The following is a 20,696-nucleotide window of genomic DNA, read 5'->3' on the forward strand; positions in this document are numbered from 1 at the left end:
TCTAGACAGGCCCTCCACCCATTTGGCACAAAATTTCTAGAAGAGCAATGAACACAGGAGAGATGCCCAGCCTGAGAGTTGGGCGTGGCTCAGCCCTAAGACCCTCCCAGCAATCACCTTGCAAAAGCGTTCACTGTGCCCTCGATGTGGACTCTGTGAGGCTACAAATGATGTCCCTACAGAGGACTCCACTTCTCCTTTCTCTAGGAATGCAGTGTTCACTCTGAAATGCAAGGCTGCCGTGAAGAAGGGGTACGGGAAGGACAAAGGAGAAGGGAGACCACACCATGCCCACATCAAACAGGGACTGCAAACTCTGCCACTTCCCTGCTCAGTGACCATGGGCAGATTCCACCCTCCAGCCTGTTTCACCTCCTGTAAAACTGGCTACTCAAAGGATCCATGACAGCTCATGGTGCAGTGTCTGACAGCGCCTAGCACGCAGTGTGCCTGGGGTCCCTCACTCCTGCCTTCATGTTGTAGGCATCCAGAAACGAACACAGCGTAACGATGCTAGTAACTGAAGCCAGGCCATTTGCTGAGCCTGCTTCCAGAGGTTCATGTCACATAAGGATGCATATTCTCTTAGGCATGTGTTAGAGATCTCTGGGGTGCAGGCTGCTTCAGAGAGTACACACAGGCCTTGAAGGCAGGGCAATCAAGGAACACTCAGGATAGGGGTGCAGGGAAAAGTGGTGGGCCCCATAGTGGGATCGTTCCTCCCACAAGATGGGAGATGAGCACCTTTAGGGAACCGACAAACCAGAGAGAGGAGGGTGCCTCTTGGATCCACTCAGGCCTGAGGGCAGTCGTGGCCATCACCGATGACCTCTTGGCTGTGTGTACCCCCGCTGGGGTGCAGTAGGCATGGGGGGGTCCCTTCCACTTGAGCATTTCCATCTCAAAGTGATGGCTAAGAAAGAAGAGGAAGGGAAGGTGCTGTCATGCTTTGCTCTGTGCTAGAAACGTCTACAGCGGTGATTTAGTTGAATCCTGAAGCGCCCTGGAAAAGTGGACAGAAATTCCCATCTGACTTCCTGACCCCTGGAAACCCAAGCTCCGAGTCTTCTAAACCTTGTCAAAGTCCCAGGGTGGAGCAGACACTTGAACCCAGGTCTGACTCCAAACAGAAGCTTGTTCCCATCCCTCATGCTGCTCGAAGGGGGGGGCGGCCAGATGAGGGGGCGGCCATGCGCCAAGAGGGTGTCTCATGGGTAAATTATCTCCCGAGTGTCGATTATTCATGATCCATTTCAGTTCACTTCTGGGTAACCATACGATCATTCTGTTTATACATACTTAACATTTTTTTCCTATGTGAGTTAGGGAATGAAAACCACTTACAAAAAGCAAAACGAAACCAAAGCCAGAAAAAAAAGAAAAAAAAAACAACAAAAAAACACCAACCCAACCCTTCCACAATCCCAAACCCCAAACAAGTTTTTGCTGAAAAGAAACTTCCAAAACTAAAATTGCCAGGTTTGTTGTTATTCTTCCAAGCTGGTGACATCAGAGCACATCCTCATTCTAATTGGCAAGACAGCAGAGCAAGCCAGGAAGGTCTTGACAGTGAACTTGCTGGCCAGAATGAAGGGTGGGGCTCAGCGCTACTGGGTATCATTTTCTATGGAGGTGATAACAGTTCTTTTGATTCATGGATCCAACATCAAGAATACCAGAGCGGGACGGAACTGTGTCTACACACAACTCTGACATCATCTGATTTCAACAAGTTTACTAAAACGAAAGCCGTGGCCTTGACAATACTGAATGCAAAACACTGGTGTACAGATTTTACAGATTGGCCCCGGGAGCCAGGTCACAGAAGGAGGTTTAACAGATGGCAGAGGCCTGAGGGGAGGCAAGCACACTGATTTTATTGAGAAAAAAGCTTATATACTGTAGGGTTGCTGAAGTTTAATAAATAAAGGTCAACTTATAATATATAAAAACAATATAAACATTTATATGCTACATGCATATCATATAATTTAAAGTAATAATTTATATATGGGGAGAGATGCCAATTCATGTTCTTCCGATTTTTCTCGACAAGGCACACACGCAGGAAGTGTCTATCCGTATCCACCGCCAGCCCACGAGTTTGTTGTTTTCCGACGTCAGTGCTCGGACGTAGGTCTGGGACGTCTTGCACTGAGAGTTCCAGTGTTTATCGTCAATCCCCCTGCAACCGTTTTTGACAGGCCTGGCTTCTTTACATCTCGTCTCATAAAAATATTGTTTGACGGGAGAGTTGCCGGTTTTGATCTCCCCCAGCACCGTGACCTGGTGTCCCCTAATGTCGATGGCCGATGACTTGTCGGTCACCCACAGGCTCTCGCTGTCACACACAGAATACTCCCCCCGGTGGCTCTTGTGCTCCGCATACCTCTTCCGCCGCGCGGTTCTGTTGGCCACCACGGGGTTGCCCACATAATCCTCCATGAGGTACAAGGGTGGGGGCTCCAAGGGGGTGCTGTCGCTCAGCAAGACCCGGGGGGAGTTGTAGCGTCTGTGTTGCCGCAGCTGCTCCGTGTCCACTGCGATCATGGGCTGGAACTCCGACTTGGCGGGCTCGCCCTGCTCCGGCTCCCGGGGGGGCTCCGCCTTGGGCAGGGTGCTCTGGTAGTTTTCCTTAACGTCCACCACCTGCTTGGAGAGCTTGTTTTTCAAAATATCTGCCTGGATCAGCTTAATGATCAGGGAATTTAGCGAGTCTTCTGGCAAGCTCCTTTGATCCATGTTGTTACCTTGGATGCCACGGAGATAAGCGAGAAATATCACATAAAACAAGATGGACATCACCTTGTTCACCTGTAAGATCTGGAAAGGAAGCACAGGGGTTAATAGGAGGTCGTGGCAGCTGTGTCTCTGTTATCTCGGATTAGGTACCTGAGGCGGGGTGCCCTGGGAGGGCAAGAGAGGGCAGATGCCACCTTGGGAGACACCACATTCCTCTTTGCCATCCCGAGATGGGGCAGCCGATCTCTCTCCCCTGACCCTGGGAAATACTGCCTTAATACGAGGCCTCTTAATCTTGAAAGCACCTCTCCTAGATGTCCAAGTGCCCTGAATGGCCCACATACCCAGGACCCCAGGACACATGTCCAGAGCCCACAAAGCCCAGGGATAGCCCAGAAATGCCTACTGGGGAGAAGGCAGACCCCCACCCCAACTTACAGGTTGGCCCATAAAGCTGAAACAGAGCAAAGGGGTGAAGACAGACCCCCGACCCAACCTGCTCCTGGGGCTGATAAACTATCCTCTGGGAGCACAGTAGAAACTACTGCACAGATTGATAAATTAACACTCTGGGTGCCTAAGCAGTAAGGCCCAGAAAGGGACAGAGTGAGCACCCCCTGCACTCCACGAGTCCCCCATCTTTCCTCAAGGTTGTTCTCCCTGGACTCTGCCTTCCTGGACCTCTTCCTGGGTGCATTTTCATTCTTTGCTTTACTTTGCCTAGACTTGGCTCTGAATTCTTTCATGGCCATCATCAAAGACCAAGGAACCCCCAAATCCAGAAATACCTTCACCTCAACAAACTTTCTTCCAGCATTGTGGCTGGGTGATAGGGAATGAGCTCTGTGTGTGTGTGTGTGTGGTGGGGGGAGGGGGTAATAAGTGAGAGAGAGGGGGCAAAATAATTTTTTAAAACAAAACCAACCAAGCAATACTAGAAGGAACTATATATGAGAGGATCTGGTCTCTTCTGAGGACTTCTTCCAGGTCACAAAGAGCCCCGCAGGCAGAAGCAGGGCGAGGATGCGTCTCCAGGACCTACTGCATCTGAATCAGATGTCCCCCCTCTCCCTGCAGCTCCTGTTATGTGTGGACAGCGACCTGCTACTGTTTTAAACATCACTTGAGTCTGAAATGACCGAAGTCCACTGTGCCTTGGAAATTAGGGAGCTACAGAACCTGAACAACCTGAACGCAGGTCAGCTGCCTTCTTTTATCAGCAGCCACCACCTAGCAATTGTCTCAAGAAACACAGCCCCACCGCCCCCCACTGCAGTTTCAAAGGAATACCTTGAGGTAGGTGGGGGCCACAGAGACCGGCTCCTCCCTGGCCAGGCAGTCCCTGGTGAAGCTGTTCTCCTACCTTTATCCATGCATGTGAGAGGCCACTGCCCACCTGAGACAGGGCCCGAGTTTCAGGGTGCTCTGCCCAGCTTGCCAATAGACATGCTTCACCAGGATGCCCAACTGCTCCCCAGAGACCCGCTTCACAGGACGCAGCCCCGCCGAAGAGCGACGTGCAGAAGCTGGAGCTGCAGCCGCCGCCGGCTCAAATGAATGGGCTGGCCTTGTCCTGAGCGGCCAGACTGCTCGTCGATTCATTTTTTTCCCTGTTGAGCTTGTTCATGTGCAGGTTGCATCACAAAATGTTTCTTTGAGTAGCTCGATTTCTAATTTGGCTACCTCCCAGGTTAGACGGCATTTTAACCCATCAACGCTCTCCTTTGGTTGCCATAGGAGAAGCTCAACACGGGGTTTCTGTTGAGTCCTTGTGGAATTATCGTGCTGATCTCGAGACACCTTCATAGCTGGTCTCTCCCTCAGTAGAGCAAAGCCCAGATTTTCCGAAGGCTGGCACTCTCCATCCTGTCCCGGCGGGGAGGGGTGGCTGACTAGCGATCCCCACTGTACACCATGCTTCACGCCACCCGCCCCGAGGTACCCATTCCTTAATTACCATTGCTACCGCCACCCTGGCCCCCAGGGGTACAGCGTTTCCTCTTTAAAGCTCTGTCTAAGCATGGAAAATAAAAAACCTTCCCTTGGTTCACCTTTGGTATTTTCAGAAAGACTTTACTAAACCCAGGGGGATCGTAGAAGGGAAATAAACAAAGGTGACACAAGAAATGGAGCCGCAGCCCTGCTTTCTGAGGGCTGTGCCTGAGCCTGCCTGTGCTCGCTGGCTCCCAGGACTCAGACGCAGCCTCTTCCCATCTTGTCTGAGTCCTGTTCTTCTGTCCCCAAAGGCCAATGCTGCAGGCACTTTGTTCCAGTTTCCTTCTCCTGGCTCCCGCCTGTCTCTCTGATAAGGAGACCACTTTCCTTCCATGGGAATCACTTTCTGGACAACTGACTCCTCCAAGGTCAATGCTGAGAGGATTCTAGATCAGCTGCCAACCCCTAAGGTTGCCCCAGGGACCCTATTATCCTAGGAAAATGGTTCTCATAGGATAGCTAATCTCCCTCCCCTTCCGCCCATCAGTGACACCTCCTTCAATCCTTCAGGTCCAACGAAATGAAAAGTAAACACAAGTATGGCAAACATGCAACTAGAATTACCCCTCGGCCAACACCACTCACAAGAAAAAAAATAGAATAGAGCTGCAGAAAAATAATTTGGGACTGAGAATTTGAATATGTTGTTAAATGTTCTGGGAAGGACCCCCTCCCTGGTCTAGCAGACAAGAGAGCAAAGCCCTCTGCATAAACTTGAAGTCTGTGAAGCAACTATGCAAAACTATACTGCCTGCAGGGAGCCCGGCCTTTTCAAGGACCCCCCCACCCCCACCCCAACAGGAATAACCAAGGAGCATATAAACAAGATTTGAATGATAGGTACCCAGCCTTTGTGTTTCCATAGTGCATTTCTTTAGAAATCAGGGAAGTGGTTAAAAACCTACCATTTGCCTTCCTCTGCACATAGAGAAAATTAACATACGCATAGGTCAAAAGAACTTAGAACCAGAAACTCCCTGTCAAGAATAATTACATTTCTGACACCAGTGCTTCACTGTTCCTACCTAGATAAACTAAACTCAAACTTGTGATGGTTGGAACAGTTGTAATGGAGTAAAATCTGTTGGACTGCTCCCTCTTCCTGGGTTTGAATCCTCATTTTGATTATCTAATAAAATCTTTATCTAACTATCATTAAAACTTTTGTTCCAGGTAAGATAGTCTACTAAAAATAACTTTTTAATCTCCCCAAGCCTAGCAACTGCTGAGCAGATAGGGAAAGAGATCACTTGATTGGGGAGGCAGGTGGAGGGGAGCAGAGTGTTCCCACGTAGAATAAAAATCCATGGCCAGGGCCTCCCCGGTGGCGCAGCGGTTGAGCGCTGGGTTGCGAAGCTGCCCGCAGCCTCTGCAGCGCCGGCTCGATCCCCGGCTGCTCCCTGGCCACCGGAGGAGGGTCCCACATGGAGCGCAGACCTCTCCTGCTGCCCGCTGCTCCCCTCAGCAGTGTACTTCAGTCCTTCTGCCTGCTCTGCTCCCGCTCTGGCTCTGGTGAATTCTCTCACCCTCCCGCACTTCTGACTGTACCCAGTGCTTGTATAAATAAATAAATAAATAAATCTTAAAAAAAAAAAAAAATCCATGGCCAGGCTAGTAATTAAAAGGATGAGTAACAAAAAGAATAATGGAAAATGCCCATGGATTGGAGATGCAAGAGGATGCATATTATGGGTACTGGTCTGAGCAGGGACCCAAAGGGTTTTAGAAGCAGAAAAATACTAACCCAACCCCTCTACTTAAGAGATGTATGAGGAAAACCTAAACTGCAGCTTCAAGAGGGGGACACACAAGGCAGAGGGAGGGCTTGCTTGCATCCGGGCCCAACCCCGTATCATAGTTGGCTCACCCATACCAAGTCTCAGCGTGTTCACTGCTCAGTCACTACTAGAATCATCTGTATGGCCATGTGAATGTACTGTTTCCCTCAACCTGCTCTTCTACCTCTCCTGCTCTCCCTTCTTCAGTGCCTGCTCTGAAGCTGACGTTTCTATGAGGCTCTTCAACAGCAGCAGCCACCAGCCCCTCTGCTTTCTGGCAGTGTGTTTTCTCCAATGGTGGGTGGTAGGGGAGCAAGTATGGCTTTCCCGATCACATGGTTTCCTCGACAGACTCTCTCCTTTAAGGCTCTCCATGCCACACTGAATACAAGGTGGAGGTCTGGGCAGAGTCTGAGAGACAAGAGTGGATGAAGGCAGAACTAGCTACACAATTTGAAAAACTTATGTAGAGGTTGGTGGGGGGTGGTGGCGGGCATGGGGGTGACATGAGGTGTGACTGAGTTTGAGCCAACACTCCAAGCCCCCAGGTACAGGCTCTGTCATCCCACTGGACTTACTTACAAAACACTCAAATGCTGAATTCTTAACAATTTCAATATGGCAACTGCAGAGCAATATACCCTGTGTGGGGGGTGCCTTTTAAGTGCAGGGTCCTCCTGGGAATGTAGGAGTCTGTGGGTGGCCCACAAAGTCTGCCCCGCTGTCAGAACTAAGATGCCCCATCTTGGTGAAACTGTTTAAAGGTAAGAGGAGAAATCCACCTTTGGTCAGGTGGCAGATCCCCATGGGGGCCGCCTGGGAGGATGTCCTAGTCGGAGCTGCGGACAGGAGCTCTGAAGTCACCCACCCACCATTTGTTGGAGAGAACCCAGGGTAACAGGACATGCAAAGGCCCTCGAGAAGGCCTGCTTTCCTGATTTCTCTCTTGGGCGGTGGTGGCCAAGGAGTAGGGGCCTGAATGGGGCAGTGGGAGAGAGTAGGATGGTCTGAAAGGAACAGGTCTTTTGTATCTAAAGATCCTTGATCATTAGTTACTTGCTATTCTCTACATTGAGTATTACTGCTTGACCCTGGGAGAAGGTGGCTGTTCCTACTACCCCACCTGGGTTTGCACTGCCTCTGGGAGCTCCAAGGCTCAGGCCTCCTCTTTTAGACAAATCTGCTAGTCTCAGGTCCAGGCACACAAACACAGCCCAAAGAAATGAGACCATCGGGGTGAGGTGGGTTGGGGAAGGGACGGACACAGGAGCAAACAATAGATCTAAAAAGTTACCAAGTGCCCCTTAGCATGTTTCTGGATCTGTCTTGTTCCTTACCATCAAATTCCACACCTTGGCATGATTCTTTGGAGTAAGTAGTGGGAGTAAATCATCTGTAGCCTGGCAAGTGTTTCTCAATTATTTGCAAGCTTCCTAGTGGGCCCCACTTTGATAATCTGTCTTTAGCTTTTTCGTAGGGAGCAAGCCCCGGAACACTGCTAGTAGAACCAGCCCAGACACCGATGCCTGTAGGTGGAAAGGTCATAGACAGCCTCCTCATGCTTACAAATAGGGAAACTGAGGTCTGGGGTAGGGGTGCAGGGGATGGCTCAAGTTCAGACTGCTAGACAGCAAAGAGGGCACTGGGCCTGTAAGTTCAGCAGCAATCATGAGGCCTGTGCATAACCACGGTGACTGGGAGGGGTGAATAATCAAGTCCACCGGAAAGCACTTAGCAGAGTATCCAGCACAGGGCGATACACTGGGAACGCTAGTTGAGCGTGAACCTGAACTGTCTGTGCTGCAGAGCCCTTATGCACAATGAGCTGTGCACAGCTGCTGGGATGCACACATGCAGGCACCAGAGGATAGTTCCCTAGAGGGGAGAGTGGAAAAGGGAAAGAAGAGCCGGCTCCTCCCAGGCAAGGCCCTCAGTGAACTTTTCTATTCAGAGGAATTGAGATGCTCCTGCCGCCGTGGTCACGGTAGTTTACAGAGACCCCCATCTGGGCAATGAACCTTGGCGTGTCTTTTTCATGCACACAGGCCAGATGCCGAGCCCAGGGCTGCACTCCCGCAGGGTCTCCACGGCTATTTACTGACCGAGTGCCTACTACGATCGAGACCTGCCCCAGACGCTCGGACGGGCCTGCGAGCCTGCCTGGGCCGCCGCCAAGCCTGGTTTGGAAGCCAATCAACGCTGCCTCCTTCTCCCAAAGAAAATACAGGTCCTGGCTCTTAAGTAGACCATACTCCCCAGGCTCTTCTTGGCTATAATTGGAAAAAGACCTGTTAAAGACCTCAGTAAACCCCCTTCGTACACTTTCCCCCATGCCCGGTTCCCCTGCTTGGAGTTTTCCAAGATCCTGACCAACTTGCATTTGCTATTTTCCTCACTTTGAAATGCTTTCCCACATATGGTGTTTTCTCAGTCCCTGGAGCCACATTCCTACAAGGTTTCACCATCCCTCAAAATACTCAAAAGAGAGCAATTTCTGATTCCTCCTTTTTGGCTCAGTTTACAATACACACAGAGGGTTTCTGGGTATCCAAGCAGCAGCTGAAATGGAAAAGGAAGTGGGCAGAGAATGGTACAAGAGGCAACAGCAGCCTGGGTCCATCCTGTCCCCACAGAGATGGGCCTGTCTGCCCAGCTCCCATCTCCTGCTCCAGGACTGGCTTCCCCACCCAGGCGTGCCTCCCCCTGTCCACGCACCTTGCTGCGTGCCTATCAATCGTTACACCATGAATAAAAATGCAGTGTACCAGGACTGGTACGCACAGGCTCCTCCATGCGATCTTTAACCTGGATACCAACTCAATGAGGCAGCTACTTACATTTCCCACTTCAGAATGGGAAACTGAGGCACAAGGCCATTTCATAACTAGCTAATAAACAGCAGGGCAAGCATCTGGCTCCGGAGCTGATATAATGAAGGATTAGATTCTGGTATCTCTCTGTCCCTGCTCTCAAACATTCCACACAGTTTGATTCCAGAAGAAGCTCAAGTTCCAGCCTGGAGCCAAGACAGCTGCCCCAGCAGGTTGAGCGTTCCCCCAAGAAGCCTCAGCTCTAAGTGGAGTTTCTAGGGATTTGAGGCGACTGCGCCTGTTTCTTCAAATGCCCCACAAAATGGGTGAACAAAATTCAGTTTACTTCCATGCCTCCTGGACCTAAGCTTGCCCAGGCTGATTCCTCTGCATGATGCCTGTCCCTGTGACAGCCATGTCACAGTGGACAGACCACACTGGGTGTCCACCTCAAGGGCTGGACTTGGCTCTGGCACTGGAAATTAGGGGGACTTACCAGAAAGCACAAAGGCACTGTTCTCACCTTCCTCGGGGAGGAGGCATGAGATCAAAAGCAGAAATGCATTTTAATTTGTCAAGTTTTCTCTATGCAAATTCTAGGGATTTCATTACTTCTTGAGCACCACATCCTCAGAGGCAAGGCATGTTCTGGCTCAGATTACCCAGCGGGGCCCAGAGAGGTCTAAGTCTTTGGGGAATTTCTGCAGTTCTGACATGGCCTCTGATTAATGCTAAGGACTCAAGGATGACCTCCTGCCAGAGAACCCTAATAGCTCATTCAGGAGTAGAAAGAGCAAGAGGTGGGAACCGGACAGATTTAAAGTAGAATGCCAAAAAGGAAAAGAATGTGATAGAAACACTAAACTGAGGTCATATAAAAGATGGGTGGTGTGTTTCCTCCATATCTTAATTACAAAATTAATTCAAATTGGCTTTGTTCTGAATACAGGCCCCAAGGCCTAAATGTGAGTCTTGGGCCACCCCAAGGTGCCCTGCCCCAGGCCAAGGCCGGGAACTGGGAAGGAGCCTGGTGGCAACACCGCTGGGCATTGGTCTGGTTTGGGTTAATCTCTTTATTAATGATCCGGAAGCAGGAGAGAGGGAGAAGTGGCAGATTAATTAAAATGCACCGATGATGTTGCAAGGGAAGGTGCTACAAACACCGGTGAGGACAGACCAATTAGGCCCCAGCACCCGTGGGGGTTGGCAACCCGGAAATAGCATGATGAGATTCAAACTGGAACCACGTAGGTTAACTCACTGGGGGCACCATGCATCCAAAACCAACAAGGGAGGGAAATGCTTGTAAAAGGAGGGAGGTACGGAGTGACTTGGAATTGCTACAAGGACTAATGAGAACCCAGCTTGCCGGAATAGGGCTGTGTGGGTTTGCACAGCGCTGGCTTCCCCGCCAGCTCTCTGTTCTTTTCTAAAACCCACCACATTCACTCTTAGCATGCCTGGGGAGGGGGCAGCCACTCCCCCACCCACTCCTAGGAAGCCTGAGACAATAAACTGAGCTTTAAAGAGGGCAGGAAATGGGCCAATGGCAGGTCAATGACTATCACAAACAAAGACCTAAAGTCCCAGAAAAACAAAAGCAACTGGGGGATCTAGAGCAAGAGCTGCCCTCTGTGTTGTACTGGTGAGAACTCACTGGAGATCTACACCCACATGGGTGGCTGTGCATCCACTGGGTCTCCAAACATGCCTCATTCTGCAGTTATTGCTAAAACTACCTCTGATCCTGCCCAGTATGACCACCACATGGCCCTGGATGTGAAATAGGACAAGGGCCTCAATTGTCAGGACACGCTGACTTCGCACTGGAGACAGAGCACACAACCCACAGGAAAGGAGTCTTCTCGAGGAGACAAAATGCAATCGAGAGACTCCAAACATTGGACTGCCTCCTTCATCCAGGAATTTCTGGAATTGTTCTGACTTGATTGGAGGTGAGAAAATAAGGACTAGAGACCTCTGAATGGAAAAGGAGTCTAGGCCCAAAAAGCAAGTTAGATGGCCTGAGCTGGGAGTTAAAATTTGCAAGTCTGCTTTACACAGCTGTTGGAAGAGGAATTTTATATTGTTGAAAGCGAACCCTCCTCCGGCCCCAAGGCAGTCAAAGGCAGAAGGTATGGCACATGTCAAAACAACGTGCGCCGGCAGCCCAGGAGGAAGGTAGTGCAGCTATTCCACAGACCCAGGGCCCTCCGGCTTGGCCACGTCTTGGCAAAGAGATCTGAAAGGAGCTTGTATGCCGACACAGACCCCAGGAAACCAGACTTATTTTATCCTTTGCATACTACAAACTCTCATTCATGGCCAGAGGGGGGACAAGGAAGGCTCTGCAGAGAAAAGCTGAGTCAATCCAGCTACTGGCTGTAATGGCATTTATCTAACAAATTCAGTTTTCTTTTTTCTTAGGACTAGTGCTGATCCACCACTGTGCATCAAACTGTGCATGCATGGGCATGTGTGCATACACACACACACACACACACACACCTCACACCACACACACATATCCCACACTACCCCCACCCCACACCACACACACATACCCCCCCACACCACCCAAACCCATACACCGCACGCGCACACACACACACACACACACACGGTAGCTCCCCAAGGTGAGGATGGGTTACAGGTAGACTATTTTCAAATTATCGTATCATTAAATATTCTAAGACACTTTGATTTTAGCTTCATTTTTTGCATCAGGGTTAATTAACTCCATTTTCTAAGTGTGAAAACATAAAGGAAGGCTGCTTCCATTATACAGAAAGTTGGGGGCACAGCTGGTATTAAACTCTTAGGATCACTATTAACTACCCCAAGTCAATCTTTTTGTTGTAGATTTATGCTTCATGTTTGAGCTAGTCTTATGTGACAAGCAGATGCACGACCTGCAGAGTTCTATACAACTGTAAACTAATATTACTAATCAATCTTTTAATAATAATAATAAATAATGTTGAAAATAAGGTATCTACCTTGTAAGGTAGGGGCACCTGAGAAATTGACTTTTCATAATTACAATCAATGATAATGATGATGACGATGATGTTAAGGTTTCTACCTTGTCTCCCCAGCCAAGAGTCTCAAAATGGCAGAATAAAGAACTTGGCTTCATCTTAAGGGTTGGAAACTAAAGGAAATCCTAAAACACAACTTCCACCCACATTCTGGATGCCTCTTCCAGACCAAGACCACATCTAGCTTGGCAATGCCCACGCCTTTGACTCTGTATTAACCAAAGAACAGCAACAGCAAGGCCGGGACCCACCCAAACCATTATGGTTTGGTCCCACGAGGACATGGCCACAGAAGGTATGTCCAAACAGCAGCCTTTCTCCTCCAGACTTGGCGATCAGGTCTGTGTCAAATATTGCTCACATCTCTCCTCACTGCTCCCCCCCAAGCCCACAGCCATCATCCGTTCTGAAAGAGGAGGGACTGGCAAATGGTCTGTGGCTGCCTTTGGTCTGGATCCCCACTCAGGAAACCACGGTGTCTGAAGACAGTGACGGCCAAGACTCCCTTCTGTTCTACCCTGCTGGACGCCTCTCCCTCCAGCTCGCCCTTAACACAGGAAACCGAGGTGGAAGAAATGTCTCTGTGATGGTTTCTTGAGCCTCTTCTTGCCCACTTGTGCTCACAGGAGGAAACTCAGCCTTCCGCCTCAACCAGAGTGTGGTGGGCGATTGGTAAACATTATGACTCCATCCCAAACAGTCTGCTGACTCCGGGCAGCTGGGCGAGATAAAAACCAACCCAGAGCTTGTCCTCTGAAAGCAATTTTGGCACCACCGCTCTGAACCCAAAGCTGTCTTTAATCACAGACACAAGTCATAATAATTGTTTGTAATAACAGCGATTGACTGAGTCTCACCATATGCTGGGGAATTTGCAGGATACTTTTGTGGATTATCTCAATGAAACCTCACAGATACCATTATTACCCCCACTTTCCAGCTGAAGAAACTGAGGTGCAAAGGGACTAAATCATTTTGTCCAAGATGGCGCATCCATTGAGAAGCAGAGACCTTCCGTTGAGCTGAAACTGCATCACGCCTCCCCACTCATTGCCAAGTCTAAGGCACCTTCCACTCACTGGCAGCAAACTAGACTGCAGAGAGCACGCCACTCTCTTAATGCTCTTCCCTTTTTTAGACAAAGACATCTGAGACAGGCCCTCTGAAAGGTCAAGGGGACTTATGAGTCTCAGGCAGTCATCACGAGTCCAGTGTGACTGAGGAGCCCTCAGCGTGGGGCTAGCGGGCACACTGATGCACACTTGACTTCCCTCAAATGTAAAAGATTCCTTTCTTCATTCCTTATTTGATGGTAAATAAGACTGAGAACCGGGCTCCCTGGTGGCGCAGTGGTTGATCGCTGGGCTGCAAAGCTGCCCGCAGCCTCTGCAGTGCCGGTTCGATTCCCGGCCGCCGGCGAGGGTCCCACAGACCTTTCCTGCCGCGTCCGCTGCTCCCCTCAGCAGCGTACATCATACTTTGTCAGTCTGCCTACTCTGCTCCCCGCTCTGGCTCTGGTGAATTCTCTCACCCTCCCGCGCTTCTGACTGTACCCAGTGCTTGTATAAATAAATAAATCTTAAAAAAAAAAAAAAAGACTGAGAACCCAGAGATTCTTTTTTTGAAATTTTTTTGGAAGGTAAAGGGGCAGGTGGGCAAGAAGAGGCTCAGGAAGCCATCATCTCTCTCCTGCCTTGGGTTCCTGGGTGAGCTGAGGGGAGGGGCCCGTCACCTGTTTCAGTGTGTGGATAAAACCAACTCTGCCACCCGTAGCCTGGGGTGATGGGAGGACCATCACCCATTCTGGGGTCTCCATTCCTAGTGTTTCTCCATAAGGGTGTGACTGGTATTTTGGGCAGGACTGGTCTCCATGGTTCAGTTTTGCCCCCCCACACAATGAAGCTCTGATCCCCAACAACTACCAGTCATGTCCCCCAGTTGTGGCCACAAGTGAAAAGAGACTTGCACTTTCCAAATACTATGGAACACACTTATCCCTCCAGGTTAGTCTTCACAAGACAGAATTCTGGCAGTTCTGAGCTACATTTGGGTCCTCCACCTTTTAAAAAATATGATAAAAGCTTAAGAACCTTTCCCTATAAAACATACATGTGTACACACAGGAAGTATTTTGCCAAACAAAAAAAAAAATTCAAGGCAGTTCATAGATTCCCTAAAATCTAACCCAGAAGCTCAGAAACCACAGGTGAAGAAAGCTTGAAATAAAGCGTTTCAGAAGTTTTTTCCAGCTGGAATCCTCAGTGCTTCTATTACCCTGTGCCAGTGTTGATCCACTGATCCAAATGATCCTCACTACGGCTCAGTTTCTAGACCGCCCAGTTTCTGTGTGTCACTTTTGTAGCGATGGGGCCAGGCACCGGCATCTTAACCTGCTGGGATCCTTATAAAATTGGGAAGATTATGGAGGGTGTGAAAGTGATCACAATGAAACCCTAATGAGGAAGAGAGCCAGAACTAGAACCCAGCTCTGCAGAGAACCAGGCCTAAGCTGCTCATCTGGAACCAACACAGAGCATCGCATTTAAGAGCACAAAGGGGGAGACCTGCCCACAGGACTCAGTCCCAGCAGGGGTCCCTCCAGGTGGCTGAGAGGCCTCCTGCAAGCCTGACCAATGTGGCCCATTTAATACCCTGCAAGCAGGCAGGGCCCCAACAGCCCCACCCAGCCTAAGTGGCAGCCATGGAGGCAGAATCCTCCCTTCTCTCTCTTTTGCAAACATCTAGGCAGCATCAGTACCATATGCTGACATCCACATTCCTCCAGGGCTTTGGGATTTTGAGTATTTTCCTTGCCATCCCTTATCCTGCTCTCACTCTGCATGACACCACCTCTCCCCGATGACTTTTCCATCTCTTTGCTCTCCCTGCTCTTCAACATCCTGATGACCAGCACTCTCCATGCCATCTGAAAACTTCACTGTTTCCCAAGTGCTTCTCTCCGCTCTGTCAGCTGCCATTATGAGCTTCGAGCTGCGAGGCTGAGGGTAGCTGCTTGTAGTCTCAGGAAGAAAGGCTGCAGGTGGAGGCTGAGGACAGCCCTGGATCACAGCCTGAGAGTGCAAGCCACCGTGTGCAGAGCTCTCTCGCTCTGTCTGAGAGCAGAAGCAGGTCCATTCACTGCTCTACAAGAGGATCCAGGCAGACTGTACATGAGCATGTTACTAGTTTAAAACACTCCTGAAGCTTTGAGGCTCCTCCCACCTAGAGGTGGTGTTGGTGTACCCGCCCCTGCTAGGTGGGTGGCTTGTGGCTGTTCTGGCAAACACAGGGCAGCATAAGTGACCCTGTGTGACTTCCAGCCCAGGCCTCACCTGCCCATGGAGCCCTAAGTCACAGGTGGTCGTCTGGGATTCCCAAGGCCACCAAGCTGGACAGGGCGTGGACGATCATGTAGGTACCCTGCCAAGGCACTGGTGTTTTGAGTCAAGCTGCCTGGCTGAGCCAGACCAGCCCATTGGCCACATGAATGCCACCAGTGACCGTGTTCAATGCCAAAGGCAAGGAAGAAACACCCGGCACAGCTCCGCCCAAATTCCTGACTACGGCAGCGTGAGATGGTAAAATAGCTATTTTATACCACAAGCTTTGGGGTGGGAGTTGTTACCCAGGGAAAGGGAAGCAAACACCCAGAGCTGGAAAAACTACAGAGGAGTAGAGACGTCCTCCTTTGGTGTCAGGGACGACATTTCATTCAATTTGCTTAGAAGGGTCCAAGTAAATTCCTGGATGATGGCGCCAGTGAGGATCTCCAGGATAATTCTGCTGTGGTGCCAACCTAGGGGGCTGGGACCATGAGGCAAGGGAAAGTCTCCCAGAGCTCTGAATCGCCCAAGGGTGAGCTCCAGCCTGGCACTGTGACCCCTGTGGAGTCGCAAAGCTGAGAGGTGTGACGTCACCTCCATTCTTTGAGACTTCAGGGTGAGCGAGTGTGTGTGAGAGAGACACACAAAGGAAGAGAATGAGAGAATGAGAGGGAGACAGACAAATTTTTTAAAGGGGGTTTAAGTTGACTTAAAGGCTGCTAAAGCTGTGCTTCACCTGGCTACAGAGGGACAGGGAACAGGGGGACAAGGCCCCTTGAAGCCACCACTAGGTAGTTCTAGCCTGCGCTTGGGCTTGTGCCAATATCCAGAGCTAGTTCCACCCCTGCTGGCTTTCACCTTCTTCCTACCTGCCGGAAGTGAACGTGCTGCAGCTGCGGCAGACATGGTAGGCAGGTAGCCAGACCAGGTATGTGGGGCAGCCCGAAGCCATACACACTCCTTCAAAGAGCTTCCTGCCAAGCTGCAGAGGCCATGAGCGGGCCCCAATGGACCCTGTCCTGAGAGTCCTCAGAGGCAGCACCCAGCATGCTGCTGGGGAGAGGAATTCCAATCTATGCATGTGCTATGAGGAATAGGCCAGGCAGCGGGTGTGTGGTGTGTCTCTTGTGTGAGTGTGTCCATGAGTGTGCATGAGCCCATGTGTGAGACTCTATGTGTGGTCTGTGTGGGGAATGGCAGTGTGTCTATGAATGTGTGTCTGTGTGTGATTGTGAGTACATGCAAGTGTGTGTATGTCTGTGTGTGAGTCTGTGTATGTGTGTATGTGTGTGTGTCCATGTGTGAATATGTCTGTGTATGAGAGTGTGTTGTGTGTATAGTCTGTGTGTGTGAATGGGAGTGTGTCCATGGATGTGCATCTGTCTGAGTGTGTGTGAGTGTGTATGTGCAGTATGTTGGCAAAGGGATGCAGGAAAGGGGAGACAACCCAGGATTAAGGGGAATCAAAAGACTGGGGTGTTCCTCTCAGCTCCCCATTTGGTCGTGTGAGGCCTGGAACCCAAGCATCCCTTTGCTCCTGTGTAAAGTGAGGGAATCGGAATAAGTCACCCTAAGACCATTCCAGTGCTAGCTTCTGTCTCCCACAGGGGTTCTCCAGCCCCTTGGAGTGAAGAGTGAGAGATAGCTGTGGGGGTCCTGTTTTCCCACCCCCACCACCCTCTGGCTCCAGTGGCTTCCTGGACCCCTGTGAATTGGAAACAAGTAAGGACAGGCAGGGGAGAAGTCAGGGAGATAGAAAGAGAAACTCCGGGTCAAGTTTGCATTTCTCATTATTTCTCCAACCCTTCTCAAATTCCTTTTGTTTAGAAATGTTCTTGAGTTTCTAGGGCTTTCCCTCCCCCATCCCACCCCTGAAAAAATGTTAGGAGCTCCTCCAGCCTGTAACCCTTCCGGATAACGTGTTCCATATGTCGGTCACTCTGCAGAAAGCGTTTGCACTCCCCTTTCTGGTCACCTCTCCAGGCCTTCCCCACCCGGCCTCTCCCCAAAACAGCCCGCCATGCCCCTCTCGCCATGCCCCTCTCGGGCACTCTGGAAGCCTGTCTAGGCATCAGGCTGGAGCGCCAAGCTTTCCCTCCCAGGTCAGCTCCCAGTTTGGATCCCAGCAGGTTTGCCCCAGTGCCCCAGGGCTAGCCAGCCTGTGCTCCAGCCGCCCGCAGCTCAGACAGCTGCAGAGACCCTCCTTTAAGCACGGGGGCTAATTGAGCAGTGCTCTGACTGAGCCTGCCACATTATTTGCTTAGAGCATGCTTTTATAGCCAGGCAACACAGCATTCTATTGTCTTCCTTCCCCACCCCGGCTCTCCCTCCTCCTGTGGCTACCCAATGTGGTAAATAAAGGCTGGAGAGATTTTTCCAACATGACTTCCAATGTTCCTTTTTCTGATTTGAACAGACCTTCCATCCCTCCTCGACTGACCCCTACCCCACTCCCCCTTGGGTGCAACTGAAAACGACGGTGTGACTCTGAACCATACAAGGCAGCGCTTCATGCTAGTTTGGATGGAGTTTCCAAAAGACAGACGGAAGCGGGTTCTGCAGCTCTGGAGGGGTTGCACTGGAAGTGTTGAAAATGCTGTGCAATTGGCCAAGGTTAGCCTGAGACCTGTGTATCTGTGTGTCAAAGTCTTTTTTCCTCGAGAGCATAATTGTACGTAAAGGCTTCAGGCTTCCACGGCAGGGGCTCTGGAGAGGCCATCAGAGGCCATCTCAAAACAGGCAGTGAAACTACCCCTTAACCTCACAAACGCAGGCAGGAGCAGCGAAGCCCCAGGGGCCAAATAGCGGAGCTTCAGGTCTTTCAAAACACACACACACACACACACACACACACACACACACACACACACACACACACACGCATGCATGCGTCTCTTCCACAGACACATCCAGGACATGGCAGAGCCATCAACTCTCCTAAAGGAGAGTAAGGCGGCCCTCTGAGCACATCCATGTCAAGACTGCAACTTAAAACTCATGCCCCACTGTCTCCAGTTTTTTGGATGGAGTTGGAATTTGGAACATTCCTAAAGAGAGGGTATTGCTGTTGACAAGCTGAGAAATAGAGAGCACACAGGAGTGAGTGATGGATTCAAAAGTGTCACAGACAGAGGCACAGCTGGAACCACAACCCCTGTTTCCTGACTCCCGACCCTATACTCTTCCTAAAAGATAACACTGTCTCCTTATGACCGCAGGGGACATGCCGCATGCCTGTGACTCACCGGAGGTGAGCCCCTGGGAGACGTCCACAGTACACCATGCAGAACTGTACTTTTCTCTAGGCTCACTTGGCCTTCAATGCCCCAGTTTATACAAAGGGCATTACTCCCCAAGCTGGGTCACCTCTGGTTGCAAAAGCGACCTGTCCAGGGGGTGAAAGAGGATTGATAACTGGCCCAAGTTCTGCATCTACTTCTTTCTAAGCTTACCCTCCTTGTCCCTCCTCCCCAGTCTTGGCTCTATTTAGCCTGAAGATTTTTTTGTATTCTGGAGATCAAACAACAGGTTAAGCAAAAATGTGTTAAAAACAATCTTTCTCAACAATACCTGTATTAAGAAAAGGACAACAATAAAGAAGGAAAACACGCCCGATGACGGGTTTGGATGATGCACGGGGCTAATGAGACAACTGAACTGATGTAATTGGGGGCTCTGACTTCAGAAGCCCCAATTATGCTTGATGGGCTTGGCAGGACACCCTGCAATTTGGTGCTAATGAATGGATTAACACGAAGGATAAGCAGGAACGCAAGAATTTGCAGGAATGTGTCCTGACACCATGCTGGGCGTGCAACTGGGGGTGACCAGGACCTGATGAATCTAAGTGGAAAAAGGTGGGAGATCTCATAACAGGCAGCCATTGATGGCCAGATTAGCTCTCTGCAAAGGCTAGCGAGAATGCTGCAATGCATGCAAGCATGCTGTCTACATGACCATATTAACTGGCTGTCAGAGAGGGGACTGCAAAAAAACTCCTTCCAGACGTGAGTGCTGCCATTCAATGCACCACCAAGGCGGTGGATGGGGCCAGAGTTCTGTGGGGCCAGTGGTGAGGTGACGTCCATCCCTCATGGCAGAGTCTGGTGGTCGAGGGGTAGTGCCACTGCCGATCCTGGTCAAACTGAAGGGCAGGGAAACAGACTGGCATTGACTCAGAATGTGGAACTTTTGATGCTATAACATGATACATTTTAATTCCCCTTAGTGGTGTTAATAGTGTCTCTGGCTAATGCCACGCTTACAGAATTTATGAAGTGTTGAGCTCCCAACTCATCCAAGAAAAAGAAGCGAGGACCTCCGTTTGTACCCTACTTACACCTTGGAAAAGGCCAAGTACAAAATAATTATTTTTGTGAATGAAATTACATTTTAAAAATTCTTGGAGGGTTTGGAATAAAAAAATTGTATGGTGACATTTCCATGAACAGTAAATAATAATGAAAAGTAAGTAATCATCCTCAATTAAAAAATTATATACAGGATTAGTTTTAACTAAAAGCAAAGTACTCTTTGTTTTTTTTTTTTTTTCCCCAAGAGCCAGGGTACAAGCCAGATGCGCGGGAGGGTGAGAGGATTCACCAGAGACAGAGCGGGGAACAGAACAGGCAGACTGATGAAACACACTGCTGAGGGAAGCAGCAGGTAAGACAGGAGAGGTCTGCTCACCATGTGGGTTATTCCGAGGCCAGCACGGATCGAACCAGCACTGCAGAGGCTGTGGACAACTTCACAGCGCTGCGCTCAACCGCCTGCACCACCAGGGAGGCCCCAAAATACTCTTTTAAACATAAAACAGTGATGGAGTAAATACAAACCCACAATGGACACTATTGCTCTGTGATTTAAGTCTTCACCAAGGGCTAAGATTCACTCTTTGATTAGCTCTTCAACTATTTGGGAGCCCTATGAACATGCATGACTCCTTCTGGCTTATTCTTCAGGACATCAGAAGCCTGGAGGAGTGGCAAGAGAATCTCCCTGCTG

The 20,696-nt window shown here is 50.0% G+C and overlaps 1 protein-coding gene across 1 annotated transcript in view; it reads right to left on the reverse strand.

Moving 5' to 3' along the window:
- Positions 1–1,549: 1,549 nt before the first annotated feature.
- The window catches only part of NTF3 (neurotrophin 3), a 66,128-nt gene continuing 46,981 nt past the window's right edge, over positions 1,550–20,696 (reverse strand). The window contains exon 2 of the mRNA XM_037514509.1: positions 1,550–2,823. Coding sequence (XP_037370406.1) covers positions 2,029–2,823 — 795 coding nt within the window. The 3' untranslated portion in view covers positions 1,550–2,028. The remainder of the gene's footprint in view (positions 2,824–20,696) is intronic.

The sequence above is a fragment of the Talpa occidentalis genome, unplaced genomic scaffold, assembly GCF_014898055.3.
Source record: "Talpa occidentalis isolate TD23 unplaced genomic scaffold, MPIMG_talOcc4v2.1 talOcc4.16, whole genome shotgun sequence".
Taxonomy (NCBI): Eukaryota; Metazoa; Chordata; class Mammalia; order Eulipotyphla; family Talpidae; genus Talpa; species Talpa occidentalis.